At 36.7% G+C, this 21,153-nt stretch overlaps 1 protein-coding gene and 1 pseudogene across 8 annotated transcripts in view; both read right to left on the bottom strand.

The window, feature by feature from the left end:
- The window catches only part of UIMC1 (ubiquitin interaction motif containing 1), a 173,772-nt gene that overhangs the window by 51,393 nt on the left and 101,226 nt on the right, over positions 1–21,153 (bottom strand). For 5 of the 7 annotated variants that reach the window (XM_082723139.1, XM_082723142.1, XM_082723140.1 and 2 more), the window contains 4 exons: positions 9,266–9,390; positions 8,424–8,529; positions 7,378–8,114; positions 1,043–1,107 (listed from right to left, as the gene is read on the bottom strand). In XM_082723139.1, coding sequence (XP_082579265.1) covers positions 1,043–1,107; positions 7,378–8,114; positions 8,424–8,529; positions 9,266–9,390 — 1,033 coding nt within the window. The remainder of the gene's footprint in view (positions 1–1,042; positions 1,108–7,377; positions 8,115–8,423; positions 8,530–9,265; positions 9,391–21,153) is intronic. The other 2 variants (XM_082723144.1, XM_082723145.1) reach the window with 1 other exon arrangement.
- Positions 19,509–20,250, bottom strand: LOC309860734 (large ribosomal subunit protein eL15 pseudogene; annotated as a pseudogene). Its single transcript has one exon. The product of its transcript is annotated as a large ribosomal subunit protein eL15 pseudogene (transcript).

The raw sequence follows: 21,153 nt of genomic DNA, 5'->3' as shown, positions 1-21,153 counted from the left end.
CATTGCCTGCAATTCCAACTCTCTCCTGGTGACAAAGCATATAATCATTTATTAAAACTTACATCTGCTCTGCACAGGCTCACCACAACAAAGCAGAGGGACCTGGAAGAAGCAAAAGGCCTATTCCAGTTAAAACCACTTCCAAAACCATCTTAACAGCAGGAGAATCAAACCAAAACCATATTCTTCAACTCAGAAGGAAATACCTAGTACTATCAATTTAACCAAAACCCTAAGAAACACAACCAAACTACAGCAAATGGTAATTGGGCCTCAGCTTTCGTATGAGAAGTGGAGGTCACTCAACATAAAATTAGCTCTTGAGTAATCCCCAAAGGTCAACTACCATATAAAAGGGAAAATTAAAAACCTGATCCAGTTGATAAGCACAGTTCATAATCAATCAACCACTATATATTATTAAGTGAGAAGACCTAAGAAGTGATTGATCCCATCAATCAATCGGCAAGAATAACTGAGGAGGTAATGCAAATACAACAATTTAAGGGAAAAATAAGATACAACCAGATTAAAAGTGGCACAGTACAGGGAGTGAGGGTGAGCCATGTGACCTGAATAATATGAATAATAAAAAAATAAGTCTTAAGAGTACACTTAAAAGATGTATGCAATTTGGACATGCAGATAAAATAAGCATAAGCAGAGGAAATCAAAGGGGACAGGAGGACTAGAAGGACTATAAAGAAACTAGTCTAGAGCCTTCAGATTGGCAAAGGAAGCTAAGTTAAGAGAGCAGCAGAATGTAAACACTTTTAGGAATGGTAAAAATGGGATACGTGCCAAGACGGCTGGACTATACTAAAACAACAACACCTTCTAAGATCTCTTCCATTCTAATATATCAGGCTTCTATGAGATACATATTTGAGAACTGGAAGATAATGATTTTTCTCAGTCTGTACATATAAAGGAGCTAAAAGATCCCTGGCAAGCTGTCCCGATACAGTATCATTCATGTGCTTCATCTCTCTTACTCTGGCACCATCAGGGAATTCAGACCCAAAACAACTTATAATCTTACCTTTGTGAGGCAGGTACAGAGTTTCCTTCTTCAGAAGTTTCTTCAACAAATAGCCCTTGGGAAGACTGCAAAGAAATATAACATCCTAAATACACAGGCACAGATGAACTGGTTTCTCCTCTTTAAAAAAAACTTTTAATTGCTCAGCGTTATTACTCCACAATTAGCAGTAAGAATAAAACATTTTACTTAAGTCAGTAAGTTTCAGTAGAAAAAAAGCACATCCTATGGAGTCAGAAGAGTGGGATTTATATCACAGGTGGATTACCCCTTAACTCTGTAATCTAGGGTGTCACATCTCAATCATCTTAAAATGGTTATTAGACTGCCTCACAGACTTATTATGAGAATTTAAAAAGATAACATAGGTGATGGCCTTTGTAAAATGCAAGACACATGAATATTAATTGGTGAGTCAAATGAATCATGATTTTGAAAAAACTACTATAAAGTTCTGTTGCAGAAGGAGGAAACATAGAGAAAAGCCCAGTTTTCAATGGAAATATTTAACTGGGGAAAACACTGCAATCTGTGAAGAAGTCTCTCTGAACACAACCAAGCCATAACACAGAACATCCCAAAGGGAAGGTTATAAAGATTTCTTTTGCTACAAATCTGCTACTATGATTTTATTATCTGGCTACAGGGATATCTTTTTAAAAATGTAACAAATAGGGACTGGATTTTAAAAAAAGATTATTTTCTATGATTAATAGTAAAGTTGGTGCAAAGGTCTAATCATTAAATGTAGGTGTACAGAAAAAGCAGCTACTGCTGCCATAGGGAGACTTCGCAGAAGTACCTGAGCTGAGAGGCTTCTTCCAATAGATATAAAGCTACTAGGTGAAGTTTTCAGGGTCTCCTAACGGGATATAAATAACCTAAACAAGTTAGGCATCTCTGTACCACTCAGGCAAATAAAATACACTAAAAAACAGAAATAGCTGAGATGAGCCTTCCTTCAAAGGAAAGATAAAGCTGTGCAATGATCAGGAATACAGTCATTATGAAAAATGAGGGTTGAACAAACTGTCAAAAGGACTAAAATACAACAGCAATAAATACATCACCTATTTGTTTGAATTCAGTAGTGGTAAGTTTCATTACTGAAATACAAAAAAAAAAAAAAAGTAGATACTGACACCTAGTGTCCATTTAATAGATTTTACCATCTTAGAATAACTATAGTTGACTAAACTTGGGCTTCAGAAGCCATCAAGGCAATGGTGAGTTATAAGATACCTCCATCTCTACTTTCGGCTAAAGCATACTGTTCTGTTTTTTGTTTTGTTTTGTTTTTTTAATTACTGTATACCCATTAAGTGCCAAGCCCTTATGAAAATCACTTTACATTATCTCCTTTAATCCTCACAAGAATTTTTTGAGGCAGAAACTGTAAAAAGTTTTTTTTGGAAATGAGGAAAGTGAAACTTTGATGGGTTGCCCAAAATTACAGAGTTGGTCAAAGTGGAGCTGGGATCAGACTCCATTATTGTTATGTTTACTCAAATAATCTTACAAGCATTTCGAAACAGAATTCCAAGAATGTCTTCATTTCAATAAATCATTTTTAATTTCTAAACGTATACCTCAATGACAGCAATCTGAACATAAAGGTAAAGTGAGGTTCTTCCAGAATATGAAAATAACATAGCAAAACAAGCAAACAAAATTTTATTAGAATATCCAAATATAATCAATTTGAACAGGGATGCATGATATGAATATAACTTAACCTAAGGAAGCTGTGGTCCAATCAAGACGTTGAATTTGCCTAAAGAAATAAAATGTTAATGAAAAAGGGATGATAGTCTGCAATGAATCTAAAAAATAAAAATCCAAAGATTCAGAATCAAGCAGTGTCTTCAACATCGTAGCTTGATAAGTAAAAATAAGCAGACACATCATCTGGTCACCAGAGAAATGTCCTCTATTATCATGTACTAGTAGCTTATCGGTCTTTCCATAGACTAGTTGAATCATCCCTTAACTATTACCATTTCCTAATTACTATTTTCAGCCCTCTAGGTACCTTCATCCTAGGAGGTACAGTAGTAGATGGTGGACCTGAATACTGTGGTCACTAAAAATGTCTATCTTGCATAATAAATTAACAAACTGTCATTTGGTGTACGTATCAGCTCGAAGTTTGACAAGTCAAAGTCAGTTCTCACACCCCCCCCACACACAATCCAGCCATTTCTGAAATACAAATTCCAGTATCCGAACTGAAAAATTAAAGATCAGACCCAGAAACATAGTGACCACATCAATATGCTACTACTCCCATTTCCCTGCTGTATGGCCATCAAGATGATCTCTCCATCTTCATCAACCCCTCTATTGTTTCTGTGATGCCAGAAATTAGTTATATGATTCAAAAGCTTTTATAACCTTCATATATACTTAAAGTGATTTGCCCGAAGGTGAATGTTTTTCTAAGTCCCTAGTTCTGGGAACCTTTTGCTATCTCTGTCAACCAAGGAGTATCATAATTGGGCAGCTCCAGCAAAGTCGTAACAATAGAAAATGTTTAATAAGCACATAAATTCTTTATACCCACAGTTCCTGAAAGCAAAACACCAATATAAGTGGTGAAATTACAACTGTAGACTTTCATTATTTGACTATAAAATTAGTAAGTTAGTTTATTTTGTTTTGTTTTTTAAAGATACTATTCTGTGTTGGCAAGACTGCAGTGAACTAGGCATTCTCATGCATTGCTGAAAGGAAGGAGTACACATATGAGCAACCTTTCTGAAATGCAATTTGGCAATAAACAGCAAGTCCTATTTTTATGTTCATAGCTCTTTAATCCAAAATCTTCCTTGCTCCCTAAGAATAATTATTTTATTTATTTATCTTTTTAAGATTTTATGTTTAAAAGTAATTTCCACACCCAACATGGGGCTTGAACTCACAACCCCAAGATCAAGAGTTGCACATTCCACCAACTAAGCCAGCCAAGCTCCCCAAAGGATACTAATTGTAAATAAAATAGTATTTTATTGGGGCGCCTGGGTGGCTCAGTGGGTTAAGCCTCTGCCTTCGGCTTGGGTCATGATCTCAGGGTCCTGGGATCAAGCCCCGCATCGGGCTCTCTGCCTCCCTCTCTGCCTACTTGTGATCTCTCTCTGTCAAATAAATAAATTTTTTAAAAATAGTATTTTATTTTAAAAAGTTTATCATAGCAAAATATCCAACAATAGGAAAAGGGTTAAAATATTATGATAAATTCATAAACCAGAATATTACATAGTCATTAAAAGTGAAATCTATAAATAATTTTATCATAAGAAAATGCTTATATAATGTAACTTAAAAATACAAAAATATTTAAAAAATACAAAAATATGATATGATGGAAACCATATAAAAATAAGTATAGAAGATAAGATGAAGGAATATATCACTAGATAACAGGATTGTAAATGCTTTCAACTTTATTCTTTAAACTTTTCAGCATTTTTCAACAGTTCTGATTTCTAAAATTAATGTTAATGACAATGACTACATTGGATACTTACTAGGTTGTCTGCCTGGTCTCCTTTTACTGAGGCCAGTACGTCACCCCTCCTACTGTATTATAGCAGTGGACTCAGCCATTTGTACAATTTGACACAGACCTCACTTTAGGCCACAGTCAACTGGGCTGGTGAAGACTATAACCGCAACGAGGCAGTTAAGTCCTTTCCTAGAAATTTGAAATTGGTATTGACAAAGAAAAAAAATCTCCTTTAACCTGTATTTAAGTTTGGGAGTTGTAGGATCAGTGTCTTCCACCAACCACTGTGAAAGAGAAGCAAATGAAGCCAATACACAGGGGAGAAAAATGAAGAAGATACAATATAGCAATGAGATACAGAAAAATTATTCTAAACCATATAACTTGTCCATGCTTGGTTACCATCCTGTTTTAGAATTTATGAGGCATCCGATTTCCTTATGATTAAGTACTCTTTTTAATTAAACTAGCTTGATTTGATTGGTTGTGGCCAAATAGTACCAAACAATAATACTATCAGTAGTAGTTGGTGGCCAGTTCAGGGAAGTTAGAGAACTTCAACCAATGGCCGCCATTAGGTTCTGAACACTTCCAAGCCATCTCAAATGCACTGCTTTCAAATGTCAGAACTTGACAGAAGTCTATGTTCTACAACTCTGGCCCCTGGGATTTTCAAGCTAACAAAATGAATTACAATAAATCAGTCAACAAATATAATAAATAAATGTTCATTCTTTAGAATTTATTTATTCTCTAAAGTGGAAGTCTCTCTTAGTTGCAAAGAACTAACAAAAAAAACATGTTATAAGCACAAACTAACCTTCCTTTGGAAAAGAGCCAAGTCACTAGAAGAACTGTTAAGAAAAATGCTTTTTCTTTCTATATAGCAACCTTTCCAGAATGTGGATCTTCAAGGCTGCTGAGAAAGAATGATTCCCACAGGTACCCTCAATGAATGGTCTTCTGATCCCTTAGAGAGAACTACCATTTAATGAGTGCCTATAATCTCCTAAACATCATAGTAGACATTTTACATAATTCACTTTAATCATTAAAACTATTGTTCATGAACTGCTATTCCCAATTTACAGATGTAAAAACTAAGATTCAGAGAGGTTAAATGGCTTGCTCAAGGACATACATTAAAGTCAAAATTCAAACTCCAAATCCATGCTCTCTACACTATACTATGATGTTTCTCATAGCTTCCATTTCCTAAACCCTTATTATAAGAGAAATAAACAACAGCAAAACAAAACCAAAAACTCAGAGCCCCAAAACAGAAATAGCAACAAAGAACAGTACAGTCATAAAACAGAATACTCTTTAAACGTATAGTTTACACAGTTTTTAACTATATGATTGCTTTTATAATACCCAGAGGGAAAAAAAATAGAACATAAGCTTTGATATATAATACAATCTAGATGTCAGAAAAAAACTGAAAAGACAACCTAAATGTTCCCAAACAGGGGACTGTTTTTGGTAAATATAAAATATTTTATTTTATATAAATTTATTATATATATCTTATTATATAAAAATAAATTTATTATATAAAATATATAAAATATAAAATAAAAAAGTAAAAAATAAAAAAATACACTGGAAGACTATCTACTCTTCATATCAAAAAGGACCACTTTCCCTAATAAAGGGTACCTACAAACAAGACAGTTGAAAAAGAAAAATGCCCATAAGATCTAAACAGACAGAAAAGGAACTATAAACGGATTTCAACTGCAAGCCAATAACAGAAATGCAAATAAGACTGTATTGAGATAGTATTTTTCATTCCTCAAATTGGCAAAGGTCAGAAAGTCCTGATAGTATTGATTTGGAATTGGTAGTGGGAAGCTGGTACTAATATACTGTGTGAATGTAAACTGATACAATCTCTATGGAAGAAAATTTGGCAAGAGTAACAAAACTGTAAATGCATATGTCCTTTGATCCACCAATTACATCTACAAGAAATTATGCAAATATTTCCCATATGGATGAAACATCTTCATATAAGAGTAATCAGTGCAGTAGTGTTTGTAACAGTAAAATATTAGAAACAACCTAAAAGTCCACCAAAGGGGTACTGGATAAAATAAACTCATCTGAACACCATATATTACACACCCAAAAAGGGAAGAAATTCTTTATATGTGTGTGTTATGGAATGATCTCAGAAATATTTCAATGAAGAAAAGCAAGGTGCAGAATAATGTGTAGATTATGGGGTCATTTGTGTAAAAATAGGTGAGAAAAAGAGTATGTATACAAATCTGTTTGTACCACATATAATATCTTAGAAGGATACACTAGAATATTACAGGTTGACTTCAGGGAAGGGACTGGTTGGCTTGAGAAGGGGACAGGAGACAGACTGCATTGACATCTTTCCAATCCATGGGCCATATGAGTATTATTACCTATTCAAAAACTTATCTTTTTAGAATAAAAATTTTAAAACATAAAAATTAAATTATGATACATCCATATATAGAATAATGTTTTCAAGTAAACTTAATAGGAAAAGATCTAACATAAACTACGAAGTGGGAAAAAGAAACAGCTTATACATTAGAGTCTTCATTTTGTTGAAAATTTTAAGAGAAAAAATATTTTTAAATGCATAGAAATAATGATTGCCTCTTGGTCTGAGATTATGGGTAAATTTTTCTTCTTTACACTCTTCTGTACTTTCCTAATTTTCCATAGGGAGCACGTGTTACTTTAAAAATCAGGGAAAAAGACCACAAAAAGAACAAATAGCTATAATAATCCTTGTTTAAACTGTGAATAAATCATCCTTAATCACAGCATCGCTGACCCTTACCTGACCATGACTGGTTGTTGGTTCTTCCTCCAACAAAAGTTTCTCTTTCAAGCTTTTAATTGGGCTTTCTTGGAAATCCTTGGTTTTTGAGTGCCAGACAGATGCCCTAGACTCCTGCCTCTCCTCTTTGTCTTCATCTCCCATATCTTCTGAGATGCCTTCATTTTTTTCACTAGCCTGATCTCCTTGGCCACATTCATTCTGGATCAGAGAAGGAGGTCTAGGTAACACTGGTTCCCCAAACCCTTTTTTTTTAAAGAGCTGCCTCTGAGCCATTTTTAGGCTCTTTTGATAAACCTCCAACTGGCAGAGAATGACCTTGGTATATTGGTTAGGATCTACTCCAGCAGGGCAGAATGGAATACCCCAGAAGTAGTGCACAGTGCCCCCAACATCCTGGGGACCTTTGGCATCTGCTGGGATAGGCAGACAGTGCCTAGATGTGTCCCCCCTACCCTGGGCAGCTTTGTGAAAAACACAACCCCTCCCAGTACTTTCCTGTGGCTTCCCACACTGTGTGTGCTCAGCCAAGTGGCCAGTACATCTGTCAAAACATTTAACGTTCTCATTCTCAAACACTGGCTGGCTTGACTGATCCCAGCTTCCTGAGCTGCCAAAGACCGGCTCCTCTTCAGTTTTTTCAGTGTGGTCCCAAGGCTCCTCTCTTTCCTCAGCCTCGTTTCCCTGACTGATATGTGAGCCTTTAAACAGTGATGGAGGTACCAGCTGCCATATGCCTGTAGGTATTTGAGAAAAAGTAGGGCTAAGGACAAACTGTTCTTTATTAAGAGGGCTTGGTAAGTAATCACTTACCAAGAATTACATAATGTGGGTAAAAGGCTCTTCTTTGTGCTTAACCAAATGTTGACTTTTCCTTGGAGATAAAAGTATGCTGGGTATTAGTGAGATCTCAACTATTTTCAGATTTAACCTCTTTAATACCACCAAAGGGATTTGGGGCATTTCTGTATATCTACTCTCAGCACGAGATCCCTGTGATATAGTTATACTTGATGAGTGGAAGGAGTCAGAACAGGGAGACATGCCTTCAGTGGTCCCAGAGTCTGTGGTTTTCTCTTGGTGGGACTGTGAAGATGGTCCAGTGGCCAGAGGTCGAGATCTGGTAGCAGAAACATCAGAAGGCCGGCAACTCTGAAACAAGTGATCCCACACCAGACCAGGTTTATTATTAAAATAGCTATACATGAAGGGTCACAGGAAGGACAAAACAGGGAAGCCACTGTCCCCTAAGAGATTCTCCTGTCCAAAACGTAGATGCTCAATTCAAATGATTTCCACAATGTGTACCAAAAGCCTACTATGTGCAAAATGCTATAGTAGATCACTATACTAAGTCCTTTTCTAATATAGAAACATGAATGACATAAAGGATGGCTCAGGACCTGCCACTGGCAAATATCCTTCACATTTAAAATAATTTCAAATATACATTTTCAAACCACAATTTATCATTATTTGAAAAATGTTCAACTGCTCATTTTTTCCCCCAAAACCCACCTCTAGTTTCTCATTGCCTTTGATCTCCCCCAAAACAGGAGAGGTAAGCACCTTATCTTGCTTCCTTTTAGTTTCTTGGGACTTGGTAACTCTTTTCAAAAGCTGCCAACTACTAAGCTCTCTTAACCATGTATTGAAAATCTGTGGGATGGAAGAAAACTCTTTCATATAAAATTAATAGAACACTTCAAATTGGGTTCACCAATAATTTGACAAGCACTTTAAAAATTATTATGGGAAATATTTGTTAGTTAAAAACCCTATGAACTACTACACCTAGTTCCTAATGCAACTGTAGCACTGCAGAAGTAATAAAAATATATATACTGCTGATCAAGCCTCACAAACTTTTTCAACGTAGCATATTTACATTCAGGCTTTCTGCAATGGCTTTCCTCAAGAGCTCCTCTTCTTCCTCCTCCTGGCTGTTCATCTCCCTAGCTTCCTGTTCACTCATTTTGAGAGCCAGAGCAAACTGTTCCTCTTCTGTCATTTCTGTAAGAGGATAAGAAAAAGAGAGGAGAGGAACACTGCAAATATTACTGAATAAGCACAGGAACAAGAAACAGAAATTATTAAACTTTTCAAATGAAAACACTACAGACCATTTAGTACAATTTTATACTCTTATGAGGAAAAACCCAAAAGGTAAGGTGTTGGCCAAGATAAGTAACAGTTGTTTCAATAAGTATCTTGGGTTAACTAGACTGTAAACTTTCATAAAGGCAGAGTTTTTGCCAATTTTGGTCACTCTTTTATCTCCTATGTATAAAAGAATGTCTGGCACCTGATACTCAATAAATACTTGACAAATGAATAGAGGAACTGGCTCCCATTCCAGGATTTTTTGCTACATATCACATTGCTTTGTGCTCAATACTTAACCAGAAGAATTTTACGCTTCAGAATCCTCTTATTTACCCAGCAGAAAAGAACATCCCTAATGACCAGAATGTGATTTCCAAACACAATTTCCATTAAAGACGACTGGGGTACCTTGGAGAAAGGTACCAGGGCATACAAAGGTATAGTGGCGATTCCAAGTCTAGAGCATGAAATACAGATATTAACAGATATATCTGTTAGATCTAGATATCTAGAATATCTGTTGTGAATGAATTATCTATCAGACACTACTAGGGTTAACTTAGTAACCAATTTTAAAGGGTTCTCACTGGCCAAAACTTGAACTGGAATATCAATAAGAATAATCACTGCAATGAACTAAGACATCAAATATGTTTACATTTATGAGTTTTAAGGACACTAAAAAAAAAAAAACCTGGGGCGCCTGGGTGGCTCAGTGGGTTAAGCTTCTGCCTTTGGCTCAGGTCATGATCTCAGGGTCCTGGGATCGAGCCCCGCATCAGGCTCTCTGTTCAGCAGGGAGCCTGCTTCCCCTCTCTACTTGTAATCTCTCTGTCAAATAAATAAATAAAATCTTTTTAAAAAAATGCCACACAACTGGGGCGCCTGGCTGGCTCAGTCAGTGGAGCATGCAATTCTTGTCTTACATCACTGGGCTTGAGTTCAAAGCCCATACTTCATGTAGAGATTACTTAAAAATAAAATCTTCAAAACAAAAACAAAAACACACAACTAAGTGGTCACCATTGAAGAATGTTAGTGGATCAACTATTTTGTTTTTTCAAATGTTTTTCTTAAATTTAAAATTTAGGTATTTATCTTACAGTACATATTGGTTTCTGGAGTAGAAGTCAGCAATTTGTCACTTACAAACATTATTCAGTGTCCATCATAACAAGTGCCCTGCTTAATAACCACCACCCATTCAGCCCATCCCCTACCCACTTTCCTCCATCAACCCTCAGTTTGTTCTCTATCGTTAAGTCTCTCTTATGGCTTTGTTTCCCTCTCTCCTTTTTTTTCTCTTCCCCCTTTCTATATGTTCATCTGTTTTCTTTCTTAAATTCTTTGTGAGATTACATGGTATATGATGGATCAACTGATAAATAAAAAAGAATCAAGCCTGTGCCCTACTCTTTCAAAACAAGCAAATTACAGGATAACCAAATAGATGAAGAGAAGTTTCTCTTTAAAGAATTATTCTGGGGTGCCTGGGTAGCTCAGTTGGTTAAGCGTCTGCCTTCGGCTCAGGTCATGATCCCAGGGTCCTGGGATCAAGCGTTGTTTCTGGCTCTTGGCTCAGTGAGCCTGCTTCTCCCTCTCCTCCACCTAATGCTCCCCCTGCTGTTCTCTCTCTAGTTCTGTCAAATGAATAAATAAAATTTAAAAAAAAGAATTAGGGATCCTTAAAACTGAATCCAGACATAAAAAATGCACCCTACCAAATACGAAATGACTTTAAATAGAATGAAAACATATCAAAATTTGTGGGATGCACCTAACACAATATTTACAGAAACATGTATAGGTGTTTATGATTTTTTTTAATACTTTATTTATTTGACAGAGAGAGAACACAAGCAAGGGAAGAGGGAGAAGCAGGCTCCTCACTAAGAGCCCATCACAGGGCTCGATCCCAGGACCCCAGGACCATGACCTGAGCCAAAGGCAGATGCTTTATGACTGAGCCACCCAGGACCCCCTCATGATCGTATTACAAAAGAAAAAAGTTTAGGGGCACCACGGTGGCTCAGTCAGTTGAGCAGCTGACTCTTAATTTCAGCTCAGGTCATGATCTTGGGGCCTCAGATCGAGCCCCACATAGGGCCTGCGCTCAGCATGCAGTCTGCTTGAAATTCTCTCCCTCTTCCTCTGCCCCTCCCTCTGCTCTCTCTCTTTAAAATAAATAAACCTAAAAAGAAAAAAGTTTAAAATCAATTATGTAAGCTTCACACTTTAAGAAACTAGAAATGAAGAGTGAAATTAACCCAAAGTAAAGAGAAATATAAAGAATAGAAATAAACAAAATAGAGGGTGCCATACAAAAGGGAAAAAAATTAAAGCAGCAAAAACTGGTTCTATGAAAAAATCAAAATTTACAAAAATGTAACTAGATCAAGGAAAAAAAGAAGAGAAAACACAAATTAATAATATCATGAATAACACAAGGGATAGATACTACAGATTCTACAGTCATGAAAAAAATAATAAAGGAATACTGTGGGTAATTTTTTTTGAAGATTTTATTTATTTATTTGACAGACAGAGACACAGTGAGAAAGGGAACACAACCAGGGGAGTGGGAGAGAGAGAGGAGCAGACTTCTTGCAGAGCAGGGAGCCGGATGCAGGGCTTGTTCTAAGAACCCTGGGATCATGATCTGAGCGGAAGGCAGACACTTAATGACTGAGCCACCCAGCTGTACTGTGGACAATTATAAATTAAAAAATCTGACAACTTGGATCATGCATTCTTAAAAGGGGTGACGTTATCTCCAAATGGACAAAAACTGGTTCTAGGAGATCAAAAAAATCTTACTCTCTTATTTGTAAAACACAGATATACAGGGGCGCCTGGGTGGCTCAGTTGGTTAAGTGTCTGATTCTTGGTTTTAGCTCGGGTCTCAATCTCAGGGTCTTGAGTTCAAGCCCTACACTGGGCTCTACACTAGGCAGGGAGCCTACTTTAAAATGAAACAAAACAAAACAAAACAAAACACACACAGATATACAAATCAATATATAAATGGGATCTATAGCACTATCTGTGGTATTAAAATTTCATGGGGACAGGTGGTTAGGGAAAAATATCTAAAAAGGAACCTTTGGGGAACAACAAGGAAAAGAGGACTGAAACACTGATTATGTTGAAACAAAACAAAATTACTGAAAACCCAAATTATGAAAAATGACACAAGAAACAGAAAAACTGAATAGTTTTATATCTAATAAGAAATTAAATTTATGATTAAAAAACGTTTTGTTGGGGCACCTGGGTGGCTCAGTTGGTTAAGTGTCTGCCTTCAGCTCAGATCATGATTCCAGGGTCCTGGGAATGAGCCCGCATTGGGCTCCCTGCTCAACAGAGAGAGGCTGCTTCTCTCTCTCCCTCTGCCTGCCACTCTTCTTACGTGTGCTAGCTCTCTGTCAAATAAATAAAATCTTTAAAAAAAAAAAAAAAAAAAAACTTTTCCTTAAAGAAAATCCCAAAACTATGTGACATTCATCACTGGTGAATTCTATCAAAGAATGAAGAAAAAATTAATGTCAAACTAATTCAGAAAATAAGGCAACAATCTACCCAAATTGATTTATAGAATCAACACAATCCCAATCAAAATCCCAACAAGCTTGTTTAATGGAACAGAAAATTCAGGAATAGACCCACACATTGATTTTCAACAACAAGGACAGGCTTTTCAACACACACTGGTACAACAACTGGATATCCATGAGAAAAATTATCCCCAACCCTTATCTCACACTATATATAAAAATTAACTCAAAATGGATCACACATCTAAATACAGAAGCTAAACTATAAAAATTCTAGAAGAAAACGTAAGTGAAAACCCTTGTAATCTTGGGGTACTCAAAGATTGCTTAGACAAGACTCAGAAAAAAGCATAAAAGAAAAAAGTGGACTTCATCAAAATTTAAATCTTCTTAAGAAAATAAAAAGATAAGACACAAAATGAGAGCACACATTTGCAACATATATTCATACATTAGATATGTAATCTGACAAAGGACTTATATCCAAAATAAAGAATTCCTTCAATTTAATAAGAAAACAAGTAATCTAAATTTTAAAATAATGAGAAGGGGATCTAAACAGATACTTCACAAAAGAAAATACCGGAATGACTAATAAGCACATGAATAGATCATTAGTCATCAGGAAAATGCAAATTAAAATGAGACAGTAGGGGTGCCTGGGTTGCATCTGACTTCAGCTCAGACCATGATCTCAAGGGTCCTGGGATTGAGCCCTAGAATGTACTATGCATTCAGTGGGGAGTCTGCTTCTACCCCTCTTTCTGCCCCTCCCCCGCACTCATGTTCTCTCACCCTCTCTCTCAAATAAGTATTTTTTTAAAAAATTTGAGATGGGGGCACCTGGGTGGCTCAGTGGGCTAAAGCCTCTGCTTTCAGCTCAGGTCATGATCCCAGGGTCCTGGGATCGAGCCCCACATTGTGCTCTCTGCTCAGCAGAGATCCTGCTTCCTCCTCTCTCTCCCTGCCTGCCTCTCTTGCCTATTTGTGACCTCTGTCTGTCAAATAAATAAAAAAATCTTAAAAAAAAGAAAAAAAATTTCAGATGGTACTAATGCCACTAAAATAGCTGAAGTGAGAAACACTGACATTCCTATTGAGTCACTAAATCCAAAAAAAAAAAATTGATTACATCTTTAAGTTCAATTTAAGAGAACCAAGAACCATATAATGCAAAAGAGATCATTTTGAGTTCTTTGTAATACTCTCCTTTTCAAAACACCTTATTTCCCTTAAAGTTCTGGAGAGATTACACTTTGCTACATTAGCTGATGTATTCTCCAGATTCTTCCCTCTTGCTCCATCATTAGAACAAAAACTTTAATTTAGTAACACAGTGTGTTTCTGTTTTCTAGTACACAGGAAGGAAGCTCCAGAAGCAGTGTTGGGTTTAGAACTTGATTTTTGCTTCTTTAGTTGTCTAGTCTTCAACAGGTTACTTATCCTGTATACCTGGGTACTGGCGCTGGTCTTTAATAATCTCCCTCTCCCTTTTTACTTTGTTTCATTTAATCTATTGTGGACATGCATGTAGAGTAATTATACTCTTGACTTTAGGGATTCTCATGTAAATGCCATGACTCTGTAATACTTATTTTAGGTCAAACATATATAAACTTGAGGTAATAATATTTAAGGCTGTTATGAGGATTAATCTAATACATGTAAAATGCTTAAAAAGTGATTGGCACATAACAACGATCCAATAATTGTTCACTATCAATTAATAATTAAATTATGTATTGTCATTATGTATTAATTAAAGAAATCCAAAACCTCAATTCAGATTATCTTTCTAACAGTCATTTTATGTATATTTTATTAACAGCCTATAACAACATAACTTGACAAAGCTACTGTTACGTATTTAATTTTAACCACAATCAGAATTAAGTTACTCACTATAACCGTCTCTTATTTTCACATATCAACCATAAACTGAGACTAAAGTCCAATAAAAATCACTGTTGACTAGGATTCATTTTACTTAACTTCTCTACTATATAAATACCTAATCATTAGTAGAAAAGGAAAAAGTTTTTCCCCAGATCGTGCACCTATAAGGAAAATATGAGCAAGTGTCAACCTTAGCATCTCTAAATAAACTGACTCACTCAGCTTATCAAATGATTCTGCTGAGCTAAACACACAGTAGTACACAATTTGCGTGAGGCTGATTATGCTGATCATAATTTATGATGATTAAAATCTCCCAACATCCAGGTTAGCCTCCCACTGAGATGTGCAAACAGGCTGTTAACAAACCAAATCACAAAATTAGACAGTACCTATATCAAGAGAACCTGTATAATTTGGGGGTATTTGAAATGGCTGAAAGGGAACATTTCATATAACAAAAAAATGAACAAGATAAATTATTTTCCTGCTGAAATCTTTTCCTAAAAACTTTCTTTTCCAAAACAACTGTGGTAAAGCTGATATACCTATATACAGGCAGTTAAAATGTAAATCTATAAAACACATTTGAAAGGCACCATGTCATAACCTTTATAGATGTGCATTCTCAAATGAATTGATACCATATTTGAGAACTGACCCTAGGCAGTCACTGAAAAGAAGTGCTATACACAAAAAGATGTCCACTATACTATCATCTCTAAGAGTACGGACTTAAATGCCTTAAAAAAAGGCAATGGTTAAGTAAATTTATAGTATGCTAACTCAAGAGACTGAGTTGTTATCATCAAAATGCTAATTACAAAAACATATAAAAATGATAAACTGCATAAAGGCCAGAAGAAAATATAATGGGGACGACCCAACCAATTTCTGGTTCCACATGTAAGAACTTAAAAGTCGCCATTCTGTCCTAACAAGAAGTAAAAAGCTGAAAAGACTAAAAAATCAACAGCTCTTCTTGAATCCATGAAAGGGGAAAACACAGGGCAAACTACTGCCCCCAAACAAAGAGATCAACAGGGGAACACAGGGAGTCAGGGTTTATCAGAGCAGAGATTCAATAGTGGAAAGCTCTATAGAAACCACCGCCAGGGTAGAAAAGCATAAACTATAATTGACATATTACTGGAGGCTCAGTGCATGACAAGTCTGAGCATTAAAAACTCCACAGGAACTCAGTCATAGCAAACCCCCACACTTTTGTTGGGTATATAACGAGTGCAACTAGTGTTCTCACAATAAATATAGCAAAAATTTTCTCTTGAGCATCCCACAGAGGGAGAGGAAAAGGAACTATTTTGAATTATGTCAGAATACTCTGTTCTTTTTAAGAGGGTGTGTTCTAGGTCAAACTAGTTAATCAGAGCCTACACTTATGGGGTATGATCTGTATCAAACTGACGCAAAAAAAAAAAAGGGGGAAATAGTGAATTCTTTTTTTTTTTTTTAAGATTTTATTTATTTATTTGACAGACAGAGATCACAAGTAGGCAGAGAGGCAGGCAGAGAGAGAGAGGAGGAAGCAGGCTCCCCGCAGAGCAGAGAGCCAGATGTGGGGCTCGATCCCAGGACGCCCCAGAAATAGTGAATTCTAAGCATCCTGTTCCACATAAAGGAAGAGGGGGTGAAAAAAACTGAGAAACACATGTGAGGTTCACAGTCCAGAGGCACAGACACTGAAAGACTGACACCTAACCACAGACCTGCAGAATACTTTCTCTACCCTCATACCTTACCAGCATATCACCAAAGACTCATTTATAATAGTTTCTTTCTACCTGCTACATTATATGTCCAGCTATCAAGAAAAAATTACAAGGCATACAAAAAAACAAAAACACAAACTGAAAAGACAGAGTAAGCATCAGAACCAGACATGGCAGAGATATGGGAGTTATCAGACTAGAGTTTTAAAATACTATGATTGGGGCACCTGGGTGGCTCAGTGGGTTAAAGCCTCTGCCTTTGGCTCAGGTCATGATCTCAGGATCCTGGGATCGAGGCCCGCATGGGGCTCTCTGCGCAGCGGGGAGCCTGCTTCCTCGTCTCTCTCTCTCTGCCTGACTCTCTGTCTACTTGTGATCTCTGTCTGTCAAATAAATAAATAAAATCTTTAAAAAAATAAAATAAAATATTATATTAGGGGCACCTGGATGGCTCAGATTGTTAAGCATCCAACTCCTGATCTTGCCTAGGGTCGTGATCTCAGGGTTGTGAGACCAAGCCCTGCATCAAGGTTCTGCACTGGGCATGGTCTACTTGGGATTCTCTCTCTCCCTTTCCCTCTGCCCTCCAAGAAAAATGTTTCTAAATAAATAAATAAAACAACTATGATTAATATGCTAAGGGCTCTCATGGATAAAGTAGAGAACATGCAAGGACAGATGGACAATATAAATAAGGAGATGGGAATCCTAAGAAAGAACCAAAAAGAAATGCTAGAGATCAAAAACACTACAACAGAAATGAAGAATGCCTTTGATGAGCTTATTAGATTAGACACAACTGAGTATATATCGAAGAAATCTCCAAAACTAAAAAGTAAAGAGAACAAAGACTGAAAAGGAATAAAACAATATCCAAGGACTATACGACAATTACAAAAGGAGTGACACACACATAATGGAATTACCATAAGGAAAAGAGAGGAAGGAGAAAAAAAAAAAAAACCCATGTGAAATAGTAATGATTCAGAATTTCCCCCAAATTAATGTCAGATACCAAAACATAGATCCAGGAAGCTAAAAAAACAAAACAAAACACACCCAAAACCCACACTACACTTAAGACATAATATTTTCAAACTTTAAAATAATCTAAGATAAAGAAAAAATCCTAAAAGAGCCATAGGAAAAAAACACCTTACCTATACAGAAATAATATTAAGAATTAGGGGAAGAAGGTGAGGGGGATGGTGTAACTGGGTGCTTGACATTAAGGAAGGGACGTGATGTAATGAACACTAGGTGTTCTCTAAGACGATGAATCACTGACCTCTATCTCTGAAACCAGTAATACATTATATGTGAATTACTGAATTTAAATTTTTAAAAATTAAATTTAATTTAAAAAACGAAATTTTTTAAAAGTATAAGAATTACATCTGACTTCTCAGAAACCACGCAAGCAAAAAGAGAGTGGAGTGAAATGTTTACTGTTGAAAGAAAAAAACCCACCAACACAGAATTCCAATACCCTGCAAATTATTCTTCAAAAGTGAAGAAGAAATAAAGACTTCCTCAGACAAAAACGGAGCGAATCTGTTGCCAGGAAACCTGCCTGGCAAGACATGTTGGAAGAAGTTCCTTAGTCAGAGGTCAAAAACTCAGATATGAGGGCTCCTGAGTGGCTCAGTTGTTAAGCATCTGCATTCAGCTCAGGTCATGATCCCAGGGTCCTGGGATAGAGCTCTGCATCTGGCTGCCTGCTCAGCAGGAAGCCTGCCTCTCCTTCTCCACTCCCTCTGCTTGTATTCCCTCTCTCGCTGTCTCTCTTTCTGGCAAATAAATAAAATCTTAAAAAAAAAAAAAAAACAACCACTCAGATATACATAAACAAAGGAAGAGTATCAAAGAAGAAATAAATGAAGGTAAAATAAAAACTTATTTTTCTTATTCTTAATCTAACAAAACAGTTTGCTCAAAAAGCTAATACTATTAAAGTATTTGTGTATGTTTATAAATCCTATTTTCATATATGTGTCTGCATTTGTGAAGTAAATAACAACGATACAAGGAATGAGAGGAATTAGCATAATTTTGTTATTATAAAGTACACATAATATTATAAAGTACACTATAACATTATTTATTTATATACAACATTATATATAACATAACATTATAAAGTACACATTGTAGTGTTATTTGAAAATGGACTTGGATTAGTTGTAAAGGTATACTGCAAACTCTAGGGCAACCACTAAAAATTGTAAAGAAAGAATTACAACTGAAATGTTTAAAAAAGAAAGAAGAGAAACATGTAAGATGCTCAATTAAAACCACAAAATGCAGAGAAAGAGTAGAAGACAAAAATGGGAATGAAAAAGAGGGGCAAAAACAGATAACAGTAACAAATAAGGTAGATATTAATCCAACTATATTAATAATCACCTTTAATGCCACCACAGACTAAATGCACCAATTATAAGGCAGAGACTTTCAGAGTGGATCAAAATATAACACCAAACTCTACAAGAAACCCACTATGCTTTTTTTAAAAAAGATTTTTTTTAGTAATCTCCACACCCAATGTGGGGCTCAAACTCACAACCCTGAGATCAGGAGTCACAAGTTCCACTGACTGGGCCAGCCAGGCACCCCAGAAACCCACTTTAAATATAAAGACAACTACAGGTGTGCCTTGGTAGCCCAGTCAGTTAAGTGCCTGCCTTCAGCTCAGGTCATGATCTCCTGGTCCTGGGATCAAGCCGATATTGAGCTCCCTGCTCAGTGGGGAGAGTCGGCTTCTTCTTTTCCCTCTGACCCCTACCCCGCTCATGCTCGCTCACTCTCTCTCAAATAAATAAATAAATAAATAGACAACTACAGATTTTTTTTTTTTTAACTGTCCTAAATTGTTTATTAGGTAAGAATTTTACAAACATTACTTTGATTAGCGGTAACGGTGGAGCTGGAGAGTATTGCGTCTTCTCCATGCCGCACGGCGAGAACCACCAATAGTGTGGTGGAACTTGTGACCCTTTCCAAGGCCACGGCTCTTTCGGCCTGCAGATGTCAGCCCTCGCATCTCCCTGTGCTTGTGGACTGGTTTGGTGATCCACTGGGTATCAGGATTTCTTCTGATAGCTTTATGGAATGGATCAATGAGGATAACCTCAAAGAATTTGTATGTGGAATCTTCACCAACCCAGTAAGAATTCAAGACTCTTAGAGCCCCGCAGTGACGTCCAGCTCGCTCCTCTGCAACAGACTGAAGGCTTCGTGCAAACTTGAGCTGATTAACACCATGATGGACAGGCTTGCCGTAGGTAGCACCCTTAGGAACCGGGCGTTTGCGGCCACCACGACGCACACGAATCCGATATATGACATAACCTTGCTTGGCCTCGTACCCCAGCCTGTGCGCTTTATCGGGCCGGGTTGGGCGGGGGGCCCTGTGGAGCGCAGAGAGCTGGCGGTACTGCCAGCAGCGCACCCTGAGAAGAAAGCGCATTACATCGGACTGCTTCTTCCTCCATAGCTCCTGGATGTACTTGTAAGCGCCCATCTTGGCCTACCTTTGAGCTGATGGCTGCCGCCCGACGGAAAGGCACAACTACAGATTTAAAGTAAATAGGTGGTATAGCATAGGGAATAAAGTCAATAATATTGTAATAATGTTGTATAGTAACAGATGGTGACCACACTTATTAGGCTATAAGAACTTAGTAATGTAAAGAACTGTTGAATCAAAAAAATTATTGAATCAGTATGTTGTACACCTAAAATGAACACTGTATGTTAATTATATTTCAATAAACAAAATGAAGGATAAAAATCATATGACCATCTCAAAAGATTCAGAAAAAGCACTTGACAAAGTTCATCATCCATTCATGATAAAAACTCACAACAAAGTGGGTTTAAAGGAAAAATACCTCAACTTAAGGGCACCTGGGTGACTCAGACAGTTAAGCATCCAACTCTTGATTTCAGCTCAGGTCATGATCTGGGATTGAGCCTCTGTAACAGGCTCTCGGCTCAGAGGGGTATCTGCTTCTCCCTCTTCCCCTGCACCCGCTCCCCCAGCTCATTCTCTCTCTCTCTCACATTTTCTTTAAAGAAAAAAAAAGAAAGAAAGAAATCAATCAATCAATCAATCAATAGACAAGGTGAGACAAACCAAAAGCTGGTTCTTTAAGATGATCAATAAAATTGATAAGATTCTAGTCAGGCTAAGAGAGAGGACATAAATTACTACTATGAGAAATCAAAGGGGACAGTACCACACATCTTGTGGACATTTAAAAAACAGGTAAGGAATACTACAAACAACTCCATACTCACAAATCTGGTAACCTAGATGAAACGGACCAATTCCTTGAAAGACAAAATATGCCCAAATTGACATAAGAAATAGACAATCTGAATAAGTTTATATCTACATAAAAACAGAACCCATAATTAATAACCTTCCAAAACCAAAAAGCATCAGGCCCAGATGGGTTCACTGGTGAATTCTACTAAACATTTAA

Source organism: Mustela nivalis, assembly GCF_964662115.1.
Source record: "Mustela nivalis genome assembly, chromosome: 3".
NCBI classification, from domain to species: Eukaryota; Metazoa; Chordata; class Mammalia; order Carnivora; family Mustelidae; genus Mustela; species Mustela nivalis.
This window is presented reverse-complemented; position numbering and strand designations above follow the sequence as displayed.